This window comes from Ctenopharyngodon idella, chromosome 8, assembly GCF_019924925.1.
Source record: "Ctenopharyngodon idella isolate HZGC_01 chromosome 8, HZGC01, whole genome shotgun sequence".
Classification (NCBI taxonomy): Eukaryota; Metazoa; Chordata; class Actinopteri; order Cypriniformes; family Xenocyprididae; genus Ctenopharyngodon; species Ctenopharyngodon idella.
The window spans coordinates 30,120,521-30,136,556 of record NC_067227.1 but is presented as its reverse complement, the minus strand read 5'-3'; the positions used below and the strand labels follow the sequence as shown (position 1 = coordinate 30,136,556).

At 38.9% G+C, this 16,036-nt stretch overlaps 2 protein-coding genes across 3 annotated transcripts in view; both read right to left on the bottom strand.

Annotated features, from left to right (window-relative positions):
• The window catches only part of irak1 (interleukin-1 receptor-associated kinase 1), a 20,636-nt gene extending 15,623 nt beyond the window's left edge, over positions 1–5,013 (bottom strand). Inside the window, exon 1 of the mRNA XM_051902147.1 lies at positions 4,765–5,013. Within this exon, the coding sequence (XP_051758107.1) occupies positions 4,765–4,789 (25 nt within the window). The 5' untranslated portion in view covers positions 4,790–5,013. The remainder of the gene's footprint in view (positions 1–4,764) is intronic.
• mecp2 (methyl CpG binding protein 2) lies at positions 165–16,036 on the bottom strand. 2 transcript variants are annotated; one of them, XM_051902154.1, is made up of 3 exons: positions 15,885–16,036; positions 8,460–8,828; positions 165–6,382 (listed from the first exon to the last, which is right to left on the bottom strand). In XM_051902154.1, exons 1-3 carry the CDS (start codon positions 15,914–15,916, stop codon positions 5,143–5,145), a joined length of 1,641 nt encoding a protein of 546 aa, XP_051758114.1. In that variant the 5' UTR covers positions 15,917–16,036; the 3' UTR covers positions 165–5,142. The 2 variants fall into 2 exon arrangements, with proteins under 2 accessions (XP_051758114.1, XP_051758113.1); XM_051902153.1 differs by having other exon boundaries at positions 8,460–8,831; positions 15,885–15,977.

Genomic DNA, 16,036 nt, shown 5'->3' with positions numbered 1-16,036 from the left:
AGCTTGGTATCGGTCCCGATACCGATACTGGTATCGGTGCATCCCTAATTACAGACAACAAAACCCTAATGATTAATAAAATCTGACTATTATCTTATAATGATAACAACACTAACATTGTGTTTTGTTTGTGATGTGAGTGAAATAAATGTTATAGACAGAGAGCAGGTAAATGTTGTTTACTATTGTGTATCTGTTACATACGGCAAACAAATGATACAGTAACACAGTACTATAAAAGTAGACACAAACTATACTTTTCACTTTCAGGAAGGCAAGGACTTAGCTTGGCAGATGGCGAATAACCACTGACACCTAGTCTGTAGGATTGTTTGGTTAAAATAACTTTTTTTTTTCTTTTTTTTCTTTTTTTTTTTTTTTTTACATACATACTACCCATCCCTTTTATTTAAAACTAAATTAAAAAATAATATGAAAACAAAACAGCTTTGGACAAAGGTAAAAAATACATACAAAAAGTTAATGGGTGTCCTGCCGGGAAACATACTTTATAAAGTGCAGATCTTAGACTCGTCCTTCCGGTCAAGGTTGAAGTATTTTTTTGTGTCATGTGATTGGAAGATTATGTTTGAGGCCAAGTTTTTTTTTTTTTTATGGTCATGTTAAAATGGAGAATATTTCCCAACAAACACACGTCACTCATTAATCTGTGAAACATTCAACATATCAGGGATGAAAAACATCAAAATCCTATAGCTTTTTACATCATCAATATTGCCCAAATACATCTTCCTATAATGTTATCCTTTTTTTCCTCAATTAAGAAAATAAAGCAAGGCAAACATATTCTTGATTTCTATAAATCCTTAATACATCCAAAGCACTGAATACCAACAAGAGGCAAACACAGGACTCGGAATAAAAATACAACTACAGTATAAAGATAAATTCTATTACTGAAACTTCAAGGCACAAGACTATGTTAAATAGACCATGAACTTTCTACCACGGTGGAACTGGAATCTATTTCTTATAGTTTAACTTCTGTTTCATTTGACTTTAAATTGTCCTTCTGCACGATTCAAAGTGCTGCATTTTAGTTATAAGGGTAAATTTCTTTTACTTCAGTTCTACTGTTTAACAGAGTACACAAATCAAAGACATACTAACGGAGAAAACTCATATCGGATCTGCTGGGTATACTATCATACTATTGCTATCAAGATAAAATGGTCTATTTCCAATGTTGGATTTAGAATAAAAAAAAATAAAATAAAAAAAAATGCTAATAATAATAAAAATAAATCTAACACAGAAATTACTCTAGCCACTACAATTGTTGATACGGCGGCATAGGAGGCCCAAACTCAGCTACCATTTAGATCATTAAAACAAAAAACAAGTACTTCAATGAAATAAATCTGTTCATATTAAACAGACCGAAGTGCACAGCTAGCCTTCATTGAACAAACACATTCAACATTTTATACCTCATGAAAACCTTCGGATTCGGTTGGGCTCAGCTCTTGGAGTGCTGTTTGAAAACATCTTATATATAATAGTAAAGGGCAAGCAATGTCCTATCTTCTAATGGCAATCATGCATATTGATACATGTTCACGTACATAGCATGTATTTTTGGCTACAGGGACACAAGGACATTCCAAAGCATATTTCACTGCCAGAGGCACAAATAACCCAAACGAACAAGAAAATAAAACAAACAAACCAACATATAAATAATAAAAGTAATTTTCTTATTCTGTCTTTACCCATTTGTAGGGCTCCATTTTTGTCAGTGGGCTTTGAGCGCTACAAAAGGCAAGAAGTTCATAAAGCAGAGGGCTTTTAACAATACATCATTTCTAGGTGGGCACAAAGGTCCGGCTGATGGAAAAAAAAAAGAAAAATGTACAACAATGAAACCTCTAGTTACAACACACACACCAGTGCACGTCCTACCTATGAAAAATGACCAAATAAAATCCAAGCATTTGAGTAAATTCACCTCCCGTGTTACTTCAATGGGATAAAGGTGTTTCTTTAGAATCAAAGGTCACTTCTACCACCTTAGTAAGTCTCCCAAAATAAAGGCACTACCCTTTCTGTTTCAGCCAGACTGATGCAGCTTGTGAGTCGGCGCTTTAAACTAAGAGTTGTCGCAACTTCAATTCATGTCTGGAGGTTTCTTTCCTTCTGCGTTATTCTTAACCTGTAACACTGAGAATGTGCTTGCTGAGCTCAAGTTAAAGGAATCCATTCTGCTACCTCCATTCTCCTGCTCGAGTTTAGTCAGACCGGGGAGACGTTCGCGACGTCAGCCGCCGGTTAAGTGAGCGCTCTAACTCTGACGAGGACAGAGAGCGAGCCGGTGGTGTTTGACAACACTTAAAGTCTCTTGTTAGACCTCAAGCAATTAACTGAGTTTGCTTTTACAGCGAGGACCGGACCCTGCGTTCCTCTGACGTGATCCATTTCCTTTATCTGCTTTTGACTACTTGAAATGATTACATAGCCCTTGTTCCGAGCGGAAACGCTCTTTTATTCTCTGTGCCTCTTCCCGGTGAGGGTCGAGGGAGCGGGGGGGGCTGGAGGAAGAGAATGGAGACACTTTCGTTCTTAATAAGAAATGAAAAGATGCGACGCTCCTTGCGATTGTCGATTCTAATTTAATCTATACATTTAGAGACCAAAAATAATATTTTTTCTTTAAACGATTTAAGATACCTAGAGCACACTTGACCGGTAAGTTCTCTCTTGAACTCCTAATCGACAGCAAAAATCAAAAACATCTTACTCTAGCTGAAATAACAGACAAAAAGATTTAACAAGTGCTGAGTGTTATTTAAAACTGTCTGTTATGACTCTGATTAAGGTTTAGTAGTATACATTTATCAGCATTTATGTCAGTGACAATGCACATCCATCACCCAAGCTACAATAACCATAAATGTATGAGATTTAATTCACAGACAAAACTAACAGAATACTTTGGGGAAAAACTCTGGGACTATTCAAAACAACAACTGCAATATCTAGAATATAAAATATTAGTTTGTGATGCCATTGGATTCAGGGGTCTGTGAAGATTTACTAACTTTACTGTCTTTGTCACCCCATTATTGGCCATAAATATGTGATATCAAATACTGTAAGTGAAATGTAGCCGTTATGTGCTACTTTTATGATTTGGTGTTTTTACAGAGAAAGCAAAACTAAACAAAAGAATGGCTTTTTATAATGACATTAAACATGCATCCTATGCTAACACACATCTGAAGAAAGGTACAACCTCCGGACATGAAACAGAAGTCTGTGCAAGGCTAACCAGAACAATATATGCAAAAAAAAAAAAAGAAAAAAAATTATGCTTCTCACAATTCCAAAAAAAGTGTCTTAAAAGTAAGGTGCATTTCATGTAGGAGAAGAAACGAAAATGGAACAGAAAAAGTGCTGTAAAGTTTCTGTAAAATCCTAAACAAGTTTACATAAACAACAAAGAAGAACTTCCTCAGTTTGGTTCAAAATTTCTTCAGGTTTAAGTTTAATCCTATCCTAATCATATATATATATATATATATATATATATATATATATATATTAGTTAATTACTAAGACACTCTTTAAATATCTAACCACTTGCAAAAAAATTGATACATGCAGCCATGATGTGCAGTCCTTCTTTCTGACTGCAAAATGTTGTCATTTTGAAGAGTTCAGATTAGAAAACTAATTGAACTATTTCATGATGGCATTGTGTTGTAAAATGTATGCAAGTTTACCTTTCCTTTGTTGCCAAGTACTGTTTCATAATTCAAAATTTCGTAATTCAAAATATATACGTTTCTAAAACGTTTAACCCTCCTCAATAGTGCTGTACCTGGCTTTATAAACCTGTATGTATAGTAAAGACAATGACGGAGTACTGTAATAAATAGCACGCAAAGCACGCAAACATCAGCAACCCATGCATTTCACACAGCTACAGCCTGACAAGACATTATATAAATATAGCAATCTATTAACTTTCTTGTCTGAATCGTTTTTAGAACAGCAGCTCTATGGTATTAGTCTATAACCACACACAGTAAAAACAAAAGCTACATTTGAAATGGTATGCTTTTTTTTTTTTTGTTAGGGATTTGTGTCACAAGAACACAAGGCCTCTATTTAAATTGTACTTAATGGAAAAAAAGCAGGTAAACGTAACAAATTTCTTTTCTCGTATTCTTTTACGCGAGTTAACATCTACTCCAGACGCTACACTGGACTGTGCTTTCAATATTCCCTAACAAATACATTTGTGCTTTATCTTCCCTACCAAAGAAAATGAAAAAGAGCTTTCCGCTCTAGTTGCATTTTCTCAGGCACCTCCGAAACGGGTGATTAGATTAACGCAACTACTGGTAATTAATATACATATGTGCGCTAAAAATACCAACAACGCAAAAGGAAATAATACTATCAAATTCAATTGATCTTTACAGGTTAACAGGCTGGAAATATCAGCTTGGCACAAACCCACAACTAGGAAGTTCTTTTCTGTCTGAGTTAAGCTAGCGTTTATTATTTCAAAGGTGAGGATGCTGCAACAGCTGTGTCCGACTCAAATGGAAAGGTGGAGATCGGAAATGTGGCCCTTTTTTCTTCAGTTTGCTTTCTTTGCGTCTGATTTGCCCCTTCGTTTTATGACACAAAAGGAAGAACACACTAATAGGACACCTTTTTGCTAGGGTTGAGATGACATGACTATGAGGCATTTTAGTTCTTTCGAGAGCAATTTGATCAGAAAGGTTCACTTACTATGGCGTGTGACTTGTGCATCCATTACCACTTGAGTGTGTTTCTACTTCCTACAAGCTCTGACAAAGGAATAACGGGTTTAGGTGAGTGCTAAAGATATACTAATACAAAGATATAGTGGGAAATAAAAGGAAACCATAAAGAAAAAAGGTTAGCAGAGAATTCATCCGGAAGCAAGAGAATTGTCGCCCCGCGTCCAACCCACAGAGAGAACGAGACACAACAGCTGCCTTTTGTTTCAGTACGTTTACATTTTTGTATATTTTTGTTTCCTTTTTCTTTTTTCCTCAGTAAAAAAGAACGAAAAATCACTCGTCTCGCTGCGACCGCCTCCGCTTCTTCACACACAAAGCCGCTGCCGATCGGTCATTTAGTCAGTCAGCTCACTGGCTCGCTCACTTGTGTCCTGGACTCGACCGTTTCCTCTCGGCTCGGCCTCGGGACGGCGGAGGGAGGAACAATGTCTCTCAACTCCTTGCCTTCTCCCATCACAGTCGTCTGCTGCCCTCTCAGGTCAGCGGAGGCCATCTTGCTTGAGTTCTGAGCATCCCTGCTTGAGGAGCTGTCAGTTCTCGCTTCCTCCCTGCAGGCCACGTGCTCCGCTCTGGGCCTGGAGGTGCTCAAGTCCTGGGGTTCGTTTTCCATGGTCACAGGCGCCGGCGGCCCCCCTTGCGTGGAGTGACCCAGGGAGAGCTGGTGAGCCTGCGGAGTGTAGGTGGAGGGCGGCATGGCCGGCAGGTGGTGTTGGTGGTGGTGGTGATGGTGGTGGTGTTTAAAATGCTGCCCTCGTTGATCTCTCTTCTTGTGACTCTTCGGTCCACCGCCGCTGGTTGCCGTTCCACTGCCACTGCCGCTGCCGCTTCCGCTGCTGCCGTTCCCTGGATCTGTGGATGCCTCTTTGTGCTTCCGGCCAGGATGCTTGTGAGGCCTCTGTCCCGTTTCTACCTCCTCCCCTGTAGGGGTCACAGTTGATGCAATCAGTCGTTTTGCAAACGTCTCCGTTGGTGTGGTTCCAGAGGTGGTAGATCCCTCCAACTCCTCCAAAGTCTCTCGGGTTTTGCGTTTCTTGATAGGAAGTGCCCTCTCCTGAACAGGCTTTACGGAAGACTCCTTCTGAGCTTTTTTCTTTGCCTCTGTGGTGAGAATGGGCGCGGTGACATACGTGGTGGACGAGCATGTCCCCACTGCTGACTGCGAAGCAGCTGCTGGCTTGCGGCCACGTTTTTTGGGGGTGCTTGGCGGTTCCTGTTCCGTTTTCCGTTTGCGTCCTCGACGCACTTTGGCAACTGCCGCTTGCCCCAGTGGAGCCCCCGGTTCAGTTTTAGGGGCAACAAAGGGCATCTTTACAAGGAGTTTTCCCGGACTTTTTTCTACTACACGCTTTACCGCCACCCCTTCTGTGGCCTGCCGTACCTTGCCGCTACCTTTTGGGCGGCCCCTCCCGCGACCGGAGGGTTTGACCACTTTAGGCTTCTTTGGCGGTCTCTTTTCTCTGCGAGACGGGCTTCCTCGGCCCGTTACTGTGAAGTCAAAGTCATTGGGATCCGTGGTGGTATCGCCCACCTTTTGGAAGTACGCCATGAGCTCCACTTTGGAGCGGAAGGCTTTCCCTTCTGGGCTGAAAAATAAAAACAAATACATTAGTATGATACAAAAAATACAGTCTAAAGCCCAAAGTATACTTCACTTTTTACGCATACGTGAGGGTCAGCGTATAGTGTGCGACGTGAATTTTATCAGAAAAGTATGCACTTACTGTACGTGCACCGCTGGATTTTTTAAACCACGCATACTCTGTACGCGCAGGTCGCACATGCGCATTTAATTTTGCAGTAATTAGTTTTACCACAAGGTGGCAACCATGCCCTGGTGGTGTCGATTCACAAGGTAGTCAAAACAACCTGCATAAACAGAACAGACAGGAACGCATGCAAGCTACAGCGACAATGGACGCCTATATAGACAACAGATTGTGCAAAGATGTTAGAAAGTACCCTCATTTGTACAACTCTAGCATGAAATAATACAAATATATTTACATGGGTTGTAACTCGTGGCGAAAGATTGCTCAAAACTGCGAATGAGTTGAACGCCTGTGTATGCGCACGAGTTAAGTGAAGTAGACTTTGCAAGGCTGTGCGTTCGACTTGTGCTGAATTTGTAACCAGACAAGTACATCATACGCACCTTTGTTGCAAATCTGAATATTTTCTTTGATTTCATGTTTATTCCTATTAAGCATGCTTTAAAATAAAGTATTGTGGCAACTGTGACACATCAGTCAATGTTCAACAGCATACATCCTTATTCATCATGTTAAATTATTTGGAAGAACAATAAATTTCACATCATTTAATTATGTAGCCATACAACAAATCTTGTAAATCAAGCTCTAATACACAAATCTCTGTGACCCCGACCAGTGTGATGCACAGCCCTCTCTATACATGCAATTCAAATTTACTGAACAATTACTGAGTTATTATATCATGCATCAAATACTGCTGGGACCAGTTGCGCAATCTTGCGTCTTACACTGGAAGCGACCAGTCACACTTCCTCTGATCAGTGTTATTATAATAATATAGTTTTTGTAAATATTTTGAATTAGATTTTTATTTTTTGTTTTCAATTTAACTTTAAAGTTGTAGTAATTTTGTTAATTTTTGTCTTTTTTTATTTTATTTAAATATCTTAAATAAAATAAATATACTTTTTTTTATTTATTCCTTTTAGTTAACTTTGTTAATATCAGTATTTTAAGTTAAACTAAATGATAATTAAAATGGCTGCCTTGGTAACTAGCTGAAATAAAATAAGTTTTAGGCACAGTTTCACAGACAGGCCTTAGCCTAAGCCAGGATTAGGTGTTAGTTCAATTAGGACATTTAAGTAGCTTTTATAAACGTTCACCAGAAAAAAACATTACTAGTGTGCATCTTAAGACAAAACAATAACACTGACATATTTTAAGATACGTCAGTACAAGTTGCTTTTAGTTAAAACAGCTCAAACATGCATTTTAGTCTAGGACTAGCTTAAGCCTTGTCTGTGAAACCAAGGTTAGTTTTTTATAATTTATTTCCATTAAGGTTTATTTTGTTTCAAGTAACGAACTTGTTTTTTTATGGTTTCAGTTTTAGTTAACAATAATATCCCTGCCTCAGACAAAACAGCTGTGAATCTTGATTAAGATTTCAGCGACACTAAAATGGGAGGGATTCTTACTCAAAACATTAGTATATAAGTATGTAACATTAGTATGGCTTTGTCTGCGCCAAAACAATTTAATACACAATGTTACAACTACATATAAGTACATATGGTGAGAGACCAGAGACATCACAAGCTGGCTTTGGCGTGATGGACAGAAGTACATAATGAATAAGGTTCAAATAAATAATCCATTATATATGTAAATAAATTTTATATATGTAAATAAATTTTATTTCAGTTGAAAGGGGAATATAGCACAACAACTGAGGCCATAACTGGTACTTCCAGTTTCAAAAGCTTTAGTTTTGTTGCGTTTGCAGTGCATCTTTTAATTAGCAGTCAATGACTCTCCAAACACAGTAACGGAACTTTTAATAATGACTGATTTGTTGTACGTGTCATTTGGAATGTACATTATGAAATGAATATCGTCACAGCTGCTCTCAAAAAAGTACTAACTTCCTGTAACTTGTACTAACTTGATCAGGTAGACATCAAATTTGCCAGCAGATCGCCCAGACTTGCGCTGTTTCAGCTTGCGTGTCCAACCTTGAGGCAGTGAAGGGTCGTCATACAGTGGGCCTCTGTCCCGAATGACGGAGCGCCGCTGCTTGGCTGATGCGGAAGATTCTGGAGCGCTGAGTGCAGCTCCAACTTCAGGGTCAGTGGGTTCAGACTTCCCTGCCTCCGTCTGTTGTCCGACATCCCCCTGCGTAAAGAGGGGCGGGGGTGGAGGAACGGATACTGTGGCCTCGAGTTTTCCCACATCTTGCCGTTCCTTTTTGTTTTTCTTCTGCTTCTGTGTCTTGTCTTTTGAGCCCTCCTGGTCTTCATTCTTGTCCTCACCTCTGCTGACAACACAAGAAATAAGTGGCACACTGAGACAGGATGACAGTATTATGTGTCTGTATTCTAGTCAACCACTTGTCTAAATATCTAAGAAGGATTTTTTTTTTAAACTGAACAAAAGTGCTGCGTTTGCATGTTTGTGATCATCAATTCAATATTTTGGCTTCAAAGCATGCTCATTTTCAGATCACACAAGCTCTATTAAATACCACCACCAAGCAGGCGGGAAGTGGCCCGAATTTAAAATGTTAGCATAAAACTCAGTTAACCAAATTAACTGATGCAGTTTTCATCTTAACATCTTTGGACGTCATCCTCAGGATGTGTCTATTTCGTAACTTCAGGATAAACGCATTAAATTTGATTTCTACTGTGAGTGTAGACACACGGAAATCACCCTGGAGGTGTCAAGAGGCCTGTTTTTAGCAAAACCTCAACGTGAAGACTGAATCATTATGTCTTCAGGGGACGAAGGAATTTCCCGCTTGTCTGTGGCTTGTCCCTCAAGGGGACAACAAACTCTTTGTTGGTTACTGATCAACTTCATTTGCCTTAGACTTTGCAAATTACTATTAAATATGTATGTTTTTGTCATGAACACATGGTGGCTTGGTGTTTAAGTAATGAACAAAGAAACAATATTTAAATCCATTAAAACATCAGATCACAATAAACAAAAAATATATACATTGTATATATATATATATATATATATATATACACACATATACAACTTAATTTCTTTATCTCCAACAACTGAGATTTAAGAGAAAAAATAACTAACCACACTATGTAGCCTACTTATTTTTATCTTTTTCTTCAGTCATCGTACAGTACTGCTTCCCTTAGTTTTGGTATACAAAACATTCACAATTTCACACATTTTTTAGATTTCCTTATCATTTACAGTTACTCTATTAGGGTGGAGACTGGGATCATTGTAACAGATCCAACATACTCTAAAACTCAAATGTTGTGTCACTTTCAATGATAGTGCAGTCAGTGTTGAAATTCGGGAAGACAAAGTCAAGTGATGAACACATTCATGAAGTTTACTAGGTAGATCAAGCTGGAACTACTGGTTAATCTGTTATTTTATGTTACACTCACTTAAACAATCTTAAACAGTCTGCAAAAAAAAAAAAAAAAAAAAAAAAAAAATCACAGACATGTTTCTATGCATCAGAGTCACTACACACCATGCCTTAAAGGATTAGTTCACTTCAGAATTAAAATTTCCTGATAATTTCCTCACCCCCACGTCATCCAAGATGTTTATGTCTTTCTTTCTTCAGTTGAAAAGAAATTAAGGTTTTTGAGGAAAACATTCCAGGATTTTTCTCCATACAGTGGACTTCAATGGGGTTCAACGAGTTGAAGGTCCAAATTGCAGTTTAAATGCTTTCTAAAAAATTAAAATTTATATACTTTTTAAACACAAATAATCATCTTGCACTGCTCTGCGATGTGCCACGCATTACGTAATCACATTGGAAAGGCCACGTGTGACGTAGGCGGAAATACCACGGTAGGGCGAAAAACTTCTACTCCAACTTCAAAATCGTTCAACATCGTTGTTTTACCTTTTTTGGGTGTTTAAAGGCCTACGTCAAACGTGACCTTTCCAACGTGATTACGTAATGGTGGCGCATAGCAGAGCTAGTACAAGACGAGCATTTGTGGTTAAAAAGTGTATTCATTTTTTTTTTTAGAAAATATAATTATAAAGTTTCGCTAGATAAGACCCTTATTCCTCGACTGGGATCATGTAGAGCCCTTTGAAGCTGCAATGAAACTGACATTGAACCTTCAACCTGTTGAACCCCATTGAAGTCCACTATATGGAGAGAAATCCTGGAATGTTTTCCTCATAAACTTAATTTCTTTTTGACTGAAGAAAGAAAGAAATCTTAGATGACATGGGGTGAGTAAATTATCAGGAAATTTTTAATTCTGAACTTAAGCAAACTGAGCAAGCTAAGTGAAGTAGCTTTCAAACTTTAGTAGAGCACAACAGTTGAGTTCCAGAAGCAGAAATCACATTAAAAAAAAAGTTGTGCGAAAAAAACAAAAACAAAAAAAACAGCATCAGTTCATCACATTTGTTGCCCAAATATGTTAATTCTGACATTCACAAGCCCTGTGGTGTGACTTGCGAAACTCTGTATTTGTAAAAGCAGTCAAAACACAAGACCATTTATTGTGAAATTATTTTTAACATTTGTGAAAATCCAGTCACAGGATGCACCGATACCATTTTTTAAGGACCGAGTACGAGTACCGATACTTTTTTCTAGTACTCGCCGATACCGATGCCTATACATTTATTAATTTCTCTCTTTTTTTATTTTTTGGTGATGTTGCAGTTTTCCAAGCACAACACATAATGAATGTAGGACAGCTTCTTTATTATTACTCTAATGAAAAAAGTAATAATTTGTATGTGCTTGTCACAAACTTAAAGAACAAAAATTTCAGTGTCCAATAACCTTCAAAGGGCATAATTACCAATATATATAATTGTTGTTATATAAAAAGAAATTTACAAACAATACAACAAATACTATAGAGATACAAATTAAATAAACTTGTTTTTCAGATACAGTAGGTTTATTTACCATGTATACATTTATTTAACATATTTTGTTGTTTTATTAACATTAATGTCAAATATAGGCTACGGTCCCTTTAAGACCGAATCCATGGATACTGACACATATCCTGTTTTCACCCAAATGTTTACGTCCATTTAAGCCATAACCGACTGTATTTACGTGAGATACTCCACACGATGGACATTTTGACAACTATGTGTGCATTTGACCATTGAGGCGCTAGGAGAACTGATCGCGCGCAAGAAAGAGAGAGAGTGCGCGCTTCTGGTCTGTGTCATTCAGCGCGATTCCGCCTATCCCGCCTTCACTAATTGATAACGAATTGTGATTGAGAGCATGCAATTCGCAATGTGTGTGTTGTCATCATTAATTTTGAAGTACTTCCACACCTCTGAGGCTGACATTGTTTCTGCTGCTGCCGTCGGTGTCTCTGTGCACGGAAAATTCTGTCAGTTACGTCACGTGAGGTATTGGTCTTTGGTATCGGGGGTATTTTTACGAGTACGAGTACAAGTACATGAGCTTGGTATCGGTATCGGTGCATCCCTACCTAATATAAATACTTTCTCTTATACATTAAAATCTTGTTACTATACATTTACATTTATTCATTTACAACTTCATCCTGAGTTGCATGCTCCATGAATTTTTTACTAGGGTAGGGCAGATACTAGTTCATTTGGCATAGATGAGATTAGGGGTGGGCAATATGACCAAAATCTTATATCATGATATGAGTAATTGTATTTCACAATAACAGTATATATATAACGGTCTTTTGTTGTTTGACTAACATTAATGACAGACAGCAGCACATTTATTAGGCTGCCGTCACTTTAAGAACGAATCTTTCTCAACTGTTTACCTTCACATAAGACATAAATGACTGTTGATACTTGCAAAGAAGTTCATTTTGACACATAAGTGTGTGTATTTGACCTGTTCAAGACCAATAAGGCAGCAAAAAGAACTCAGTTCAGTACTCGCGCGCTCTATGAGTAGCGGATTTGTGTGCGTGCGTCACTGTGCATATACCGCAATGAGTTCTCTTTCTCTGCTTATTGTACTTCAATGGTTTAAAATCACTTGTTTTTAAACAGCAATGCTTAAAGCAGTGGTCTCAAACTGCCGGCCCGCAGGCCATTTACGATGATTTACCATGAACTGCGCTCTACACAATGACGAGGAAGTTTCAGCAAAAGAAAAATTGATTTCTAGTCCATGCATTAGCTCTACTACTAGATATATTTATGGAGATGAGAAATAAAAACCCGCCCTCTACAGCTATGATCAGCTGTTCGGCTGAGCTTTCGATGTTGTTAAGGAAAGGCCGAAGCTCATCAGTTGGTCCTTGTCACATGACCTGCGGTGCACTTGCGGCATTCTGAGAAGTTGAGATGTTTTCATCTCGCTGCGGCATAGGCGCGCCTGGAAAAACGAGCGCACCGCACCGCATGCGCGTCGCTTCTATTATGAGCGCGCTTGCCTAAATTAAAGTAAAAGCACTCGCGCAAGTCGCGAGCGTCGATTTAAACCACCGAAACGTTACCGATGCTTAAACGGCATCTTGGGCAAATGTGGCTCAGCTGTGTGAGCAGTAGCGTTCCCAGGTGTCTGGCAAGAAATAGTGTACAAATGTATTCAGGGATTGCATTTGTTCAGTACAGTGTTGTTTAGTGCAAGATTTTGATGTTATTTAAGCTAAAATAAAGTAAGGGAAAATATTTAACACTGTATGCAACAATGATAGAGACACTGCTGTTTAAATCTTTTATTAAGTATGGCAAAAATATTTTAATAATGAAATTTGAAGTAAATGAGAAATAATGCAAAGGAAAGTAAATTTTCAGAAACGTTGCGCTTTCTTGTGCTTGAATGTTAAAATGGCCCTCCTATGAGGTGTCAATCACAGCAACGGCCCCCAGCCAATTTGAGTTTGAGACCCCTGGCTTAGAGGGATAGTTCACCCAAAAAATGAAAATTATTCCATGATTTACTCACCCTCAAGCCATCCTAGGCGTATATGACTATCTTCTTTCAGATGAACACAATACGAGCTATATTAAAATATAAAAACTATCCTTGCTCTTCCAAGCTTTATAATGGTAGTGAATGTCGCTCCTGATTTCCAAAAAGTCAAAAAAAGGGCATCCATCCATCATAAAAGTAATCCATAAGACTCCAGGTGGTTAATAAAGGCCTTCTGAAGCGAAGCGATGGGTTTTTGTAAGAAAGATATCCATATTTAAAACTTAATAACTTTATAAATTAAAATAACTAGCTTCCGACAGACGGCCTACGCACATCGACTTGCGCCAAAGGAGTAACTTCTGATGACGTAAGATGCAAAATACCGTCACTTCACTTCAGAAGGCCTTTATTAACCCCCTGGAGCCGTGTGGATATCTTTTATAATGGATGGATGCACTTTTTTGGACTTCAAAATCAAGGGGCGCCATTCACTACCATTAAAAAGCTTGGAAGAGCCAGGATATTTTATAATATAACTCTGATTGTGTTCGTCTGAAAGAAGATAGTCATATTCACTTAGGATGGCTTGAGGGTGAGTTGATGCATTTTTGGTTGAACTATCCCTTTAAAAACGCACACAAAATGATAAGCTTTCATGACTACGCAGCACAGCAATGTCACGTGAACATAACAGCGATAGAGAAGAAATCTCGACAGGCTGACAAATTTCTACCGGTTAATCGAATCTATATTGCTCACCCCGAGATGAGATATTCTGTTCGTTAGCCATGTAATAATTTGACCTTATGCATGAACTAACCATTTATGAGATGAACACAAATGAACACCACCACTCTGTAAGGTTTTCTTTAAGCCACAAATATTGCGGGCAGGTCAATGGAAGATAATTGGTATTGGTCATTATTAAGTTTCACATTTATTCTGAATGTTGACTGTACAACTTAGTACTAAGTAGCAGCTTCACAGAAGGCGGCAGAGGCCTTGAAACTCAGCTGGAAATCAATTAATATCTGCATTAGACAGCTCCTTATGTTCTGATGGTCTCATGGTATGTAACCTTAAGAACAATTAATAAATAAGAACAAGTAAGATAAGAGCAATTATACCATGCTGGACAATCAAGGATCATGTTTAACCAGCATGAACAACTGTCTTTGAAAAAACATAGGAAACCCAAAGACAGAAAGACTGTAACATGTTGTTTATTGGAACTTTCTTTCGAGTCACTACAATGAAAATTCAATATGATAGTTTAGTGACCATATTACTTCCATATTAAATGTTTAAAATAATAATTCATTTTAGTTAAAACTATAAAATATCCCATGACTGACAAACTAAATATTTCATCTAGACCAAATGAGCCAGTACCTGCCCTTGCAATGAATTCATGGAGCATGCAACACACAGGAAGAAGTTGCACAGGATTTAAGTTCAGCCTTCGAGACATATCACAAGTGTGTGTAAAAGACATGAACCACTGTTTTGCATGTCACCCTGTTTGTGCAAATCGCCTTGCGGTCGACCACACACGCATATAGATAAATATGATGATGCTAGATCCGTTAGCTGGTTACCGGAAGTCAGCTCAACAATATCACCAGCCTGCTATCACATGGGAGTGCCTTGTGCACCGCTAAAGCAAGCTCACTATCTATTTCAGTGATGCGAGAAGCACAACAGTCGCATGAACAGTGTTTTGCACCTGGAGTTATATGGTTTGCATGCTGCAGGGGCAAAATGAGCAGCAATAACAACACACAGACACAAGCACAGTGACATCAGACAGAGAAATAGCACACTGGCCAACTTGCTTGCATATGCAAACTTGGTACCTGATGATGTACAGCTAGCTACACGGCGCAACACTATAGCACTGAACTAAAACGCATCTTAACCTCGTTTCTAAGCACTTAGTCAAGTAATTCCACGCCAGGACAGGCATATCTATCTGGAGCAAATCTCATTTCGGTCCCCTGCCTTGTCCTGCAGCGCCACAAGCAAGCTAACTTACTTCAGTCTGCTGTTTTTGACAGCTACCGAACACTTAGAATTAAAACAACACGGGAGCGGCGTAACATTCTCGCGAAAGAGCCACGAATATAAGCAAAACAAAACATGTGTGCGTCCAAAGCCCCAGGCAGCCCTTCGCGCTACATTTCAGAGGAGTTTTTGAAGTAACGTCAGAAAACGACACCGAACACACATTGGGATAAAGCGCGCGGCTCTCGTGCCGCACAATGTGTCCGTTGATCGTGGAAAAAGAGCGGGAGAAATACTAGTGACGTATTCTCAACGCCTTCGCGGGCTAGCGCGGCTAACATTCCCCCCTCAGCCTGCGCCTGCCTGACAAAATATCACAGCGACGATCAAAACCTACGCCATCGCCGCTCGCGACGCCTGACATTGGAAGCCGTGACAATGGGAATGGATGCGATTCACACTTACAGTCTCTCCTCTCCGCTCTCTGCGGCGGCCATTTTTATTTAAATAAATAAATTTCCAAAAAATCACGCAACATCTTTGTGGGTACCCCTCACCCTCCTCTCCCACTCCCTCTAACACAACACCATCCTTCGGACGCGAGTTCTCGCGAGAGG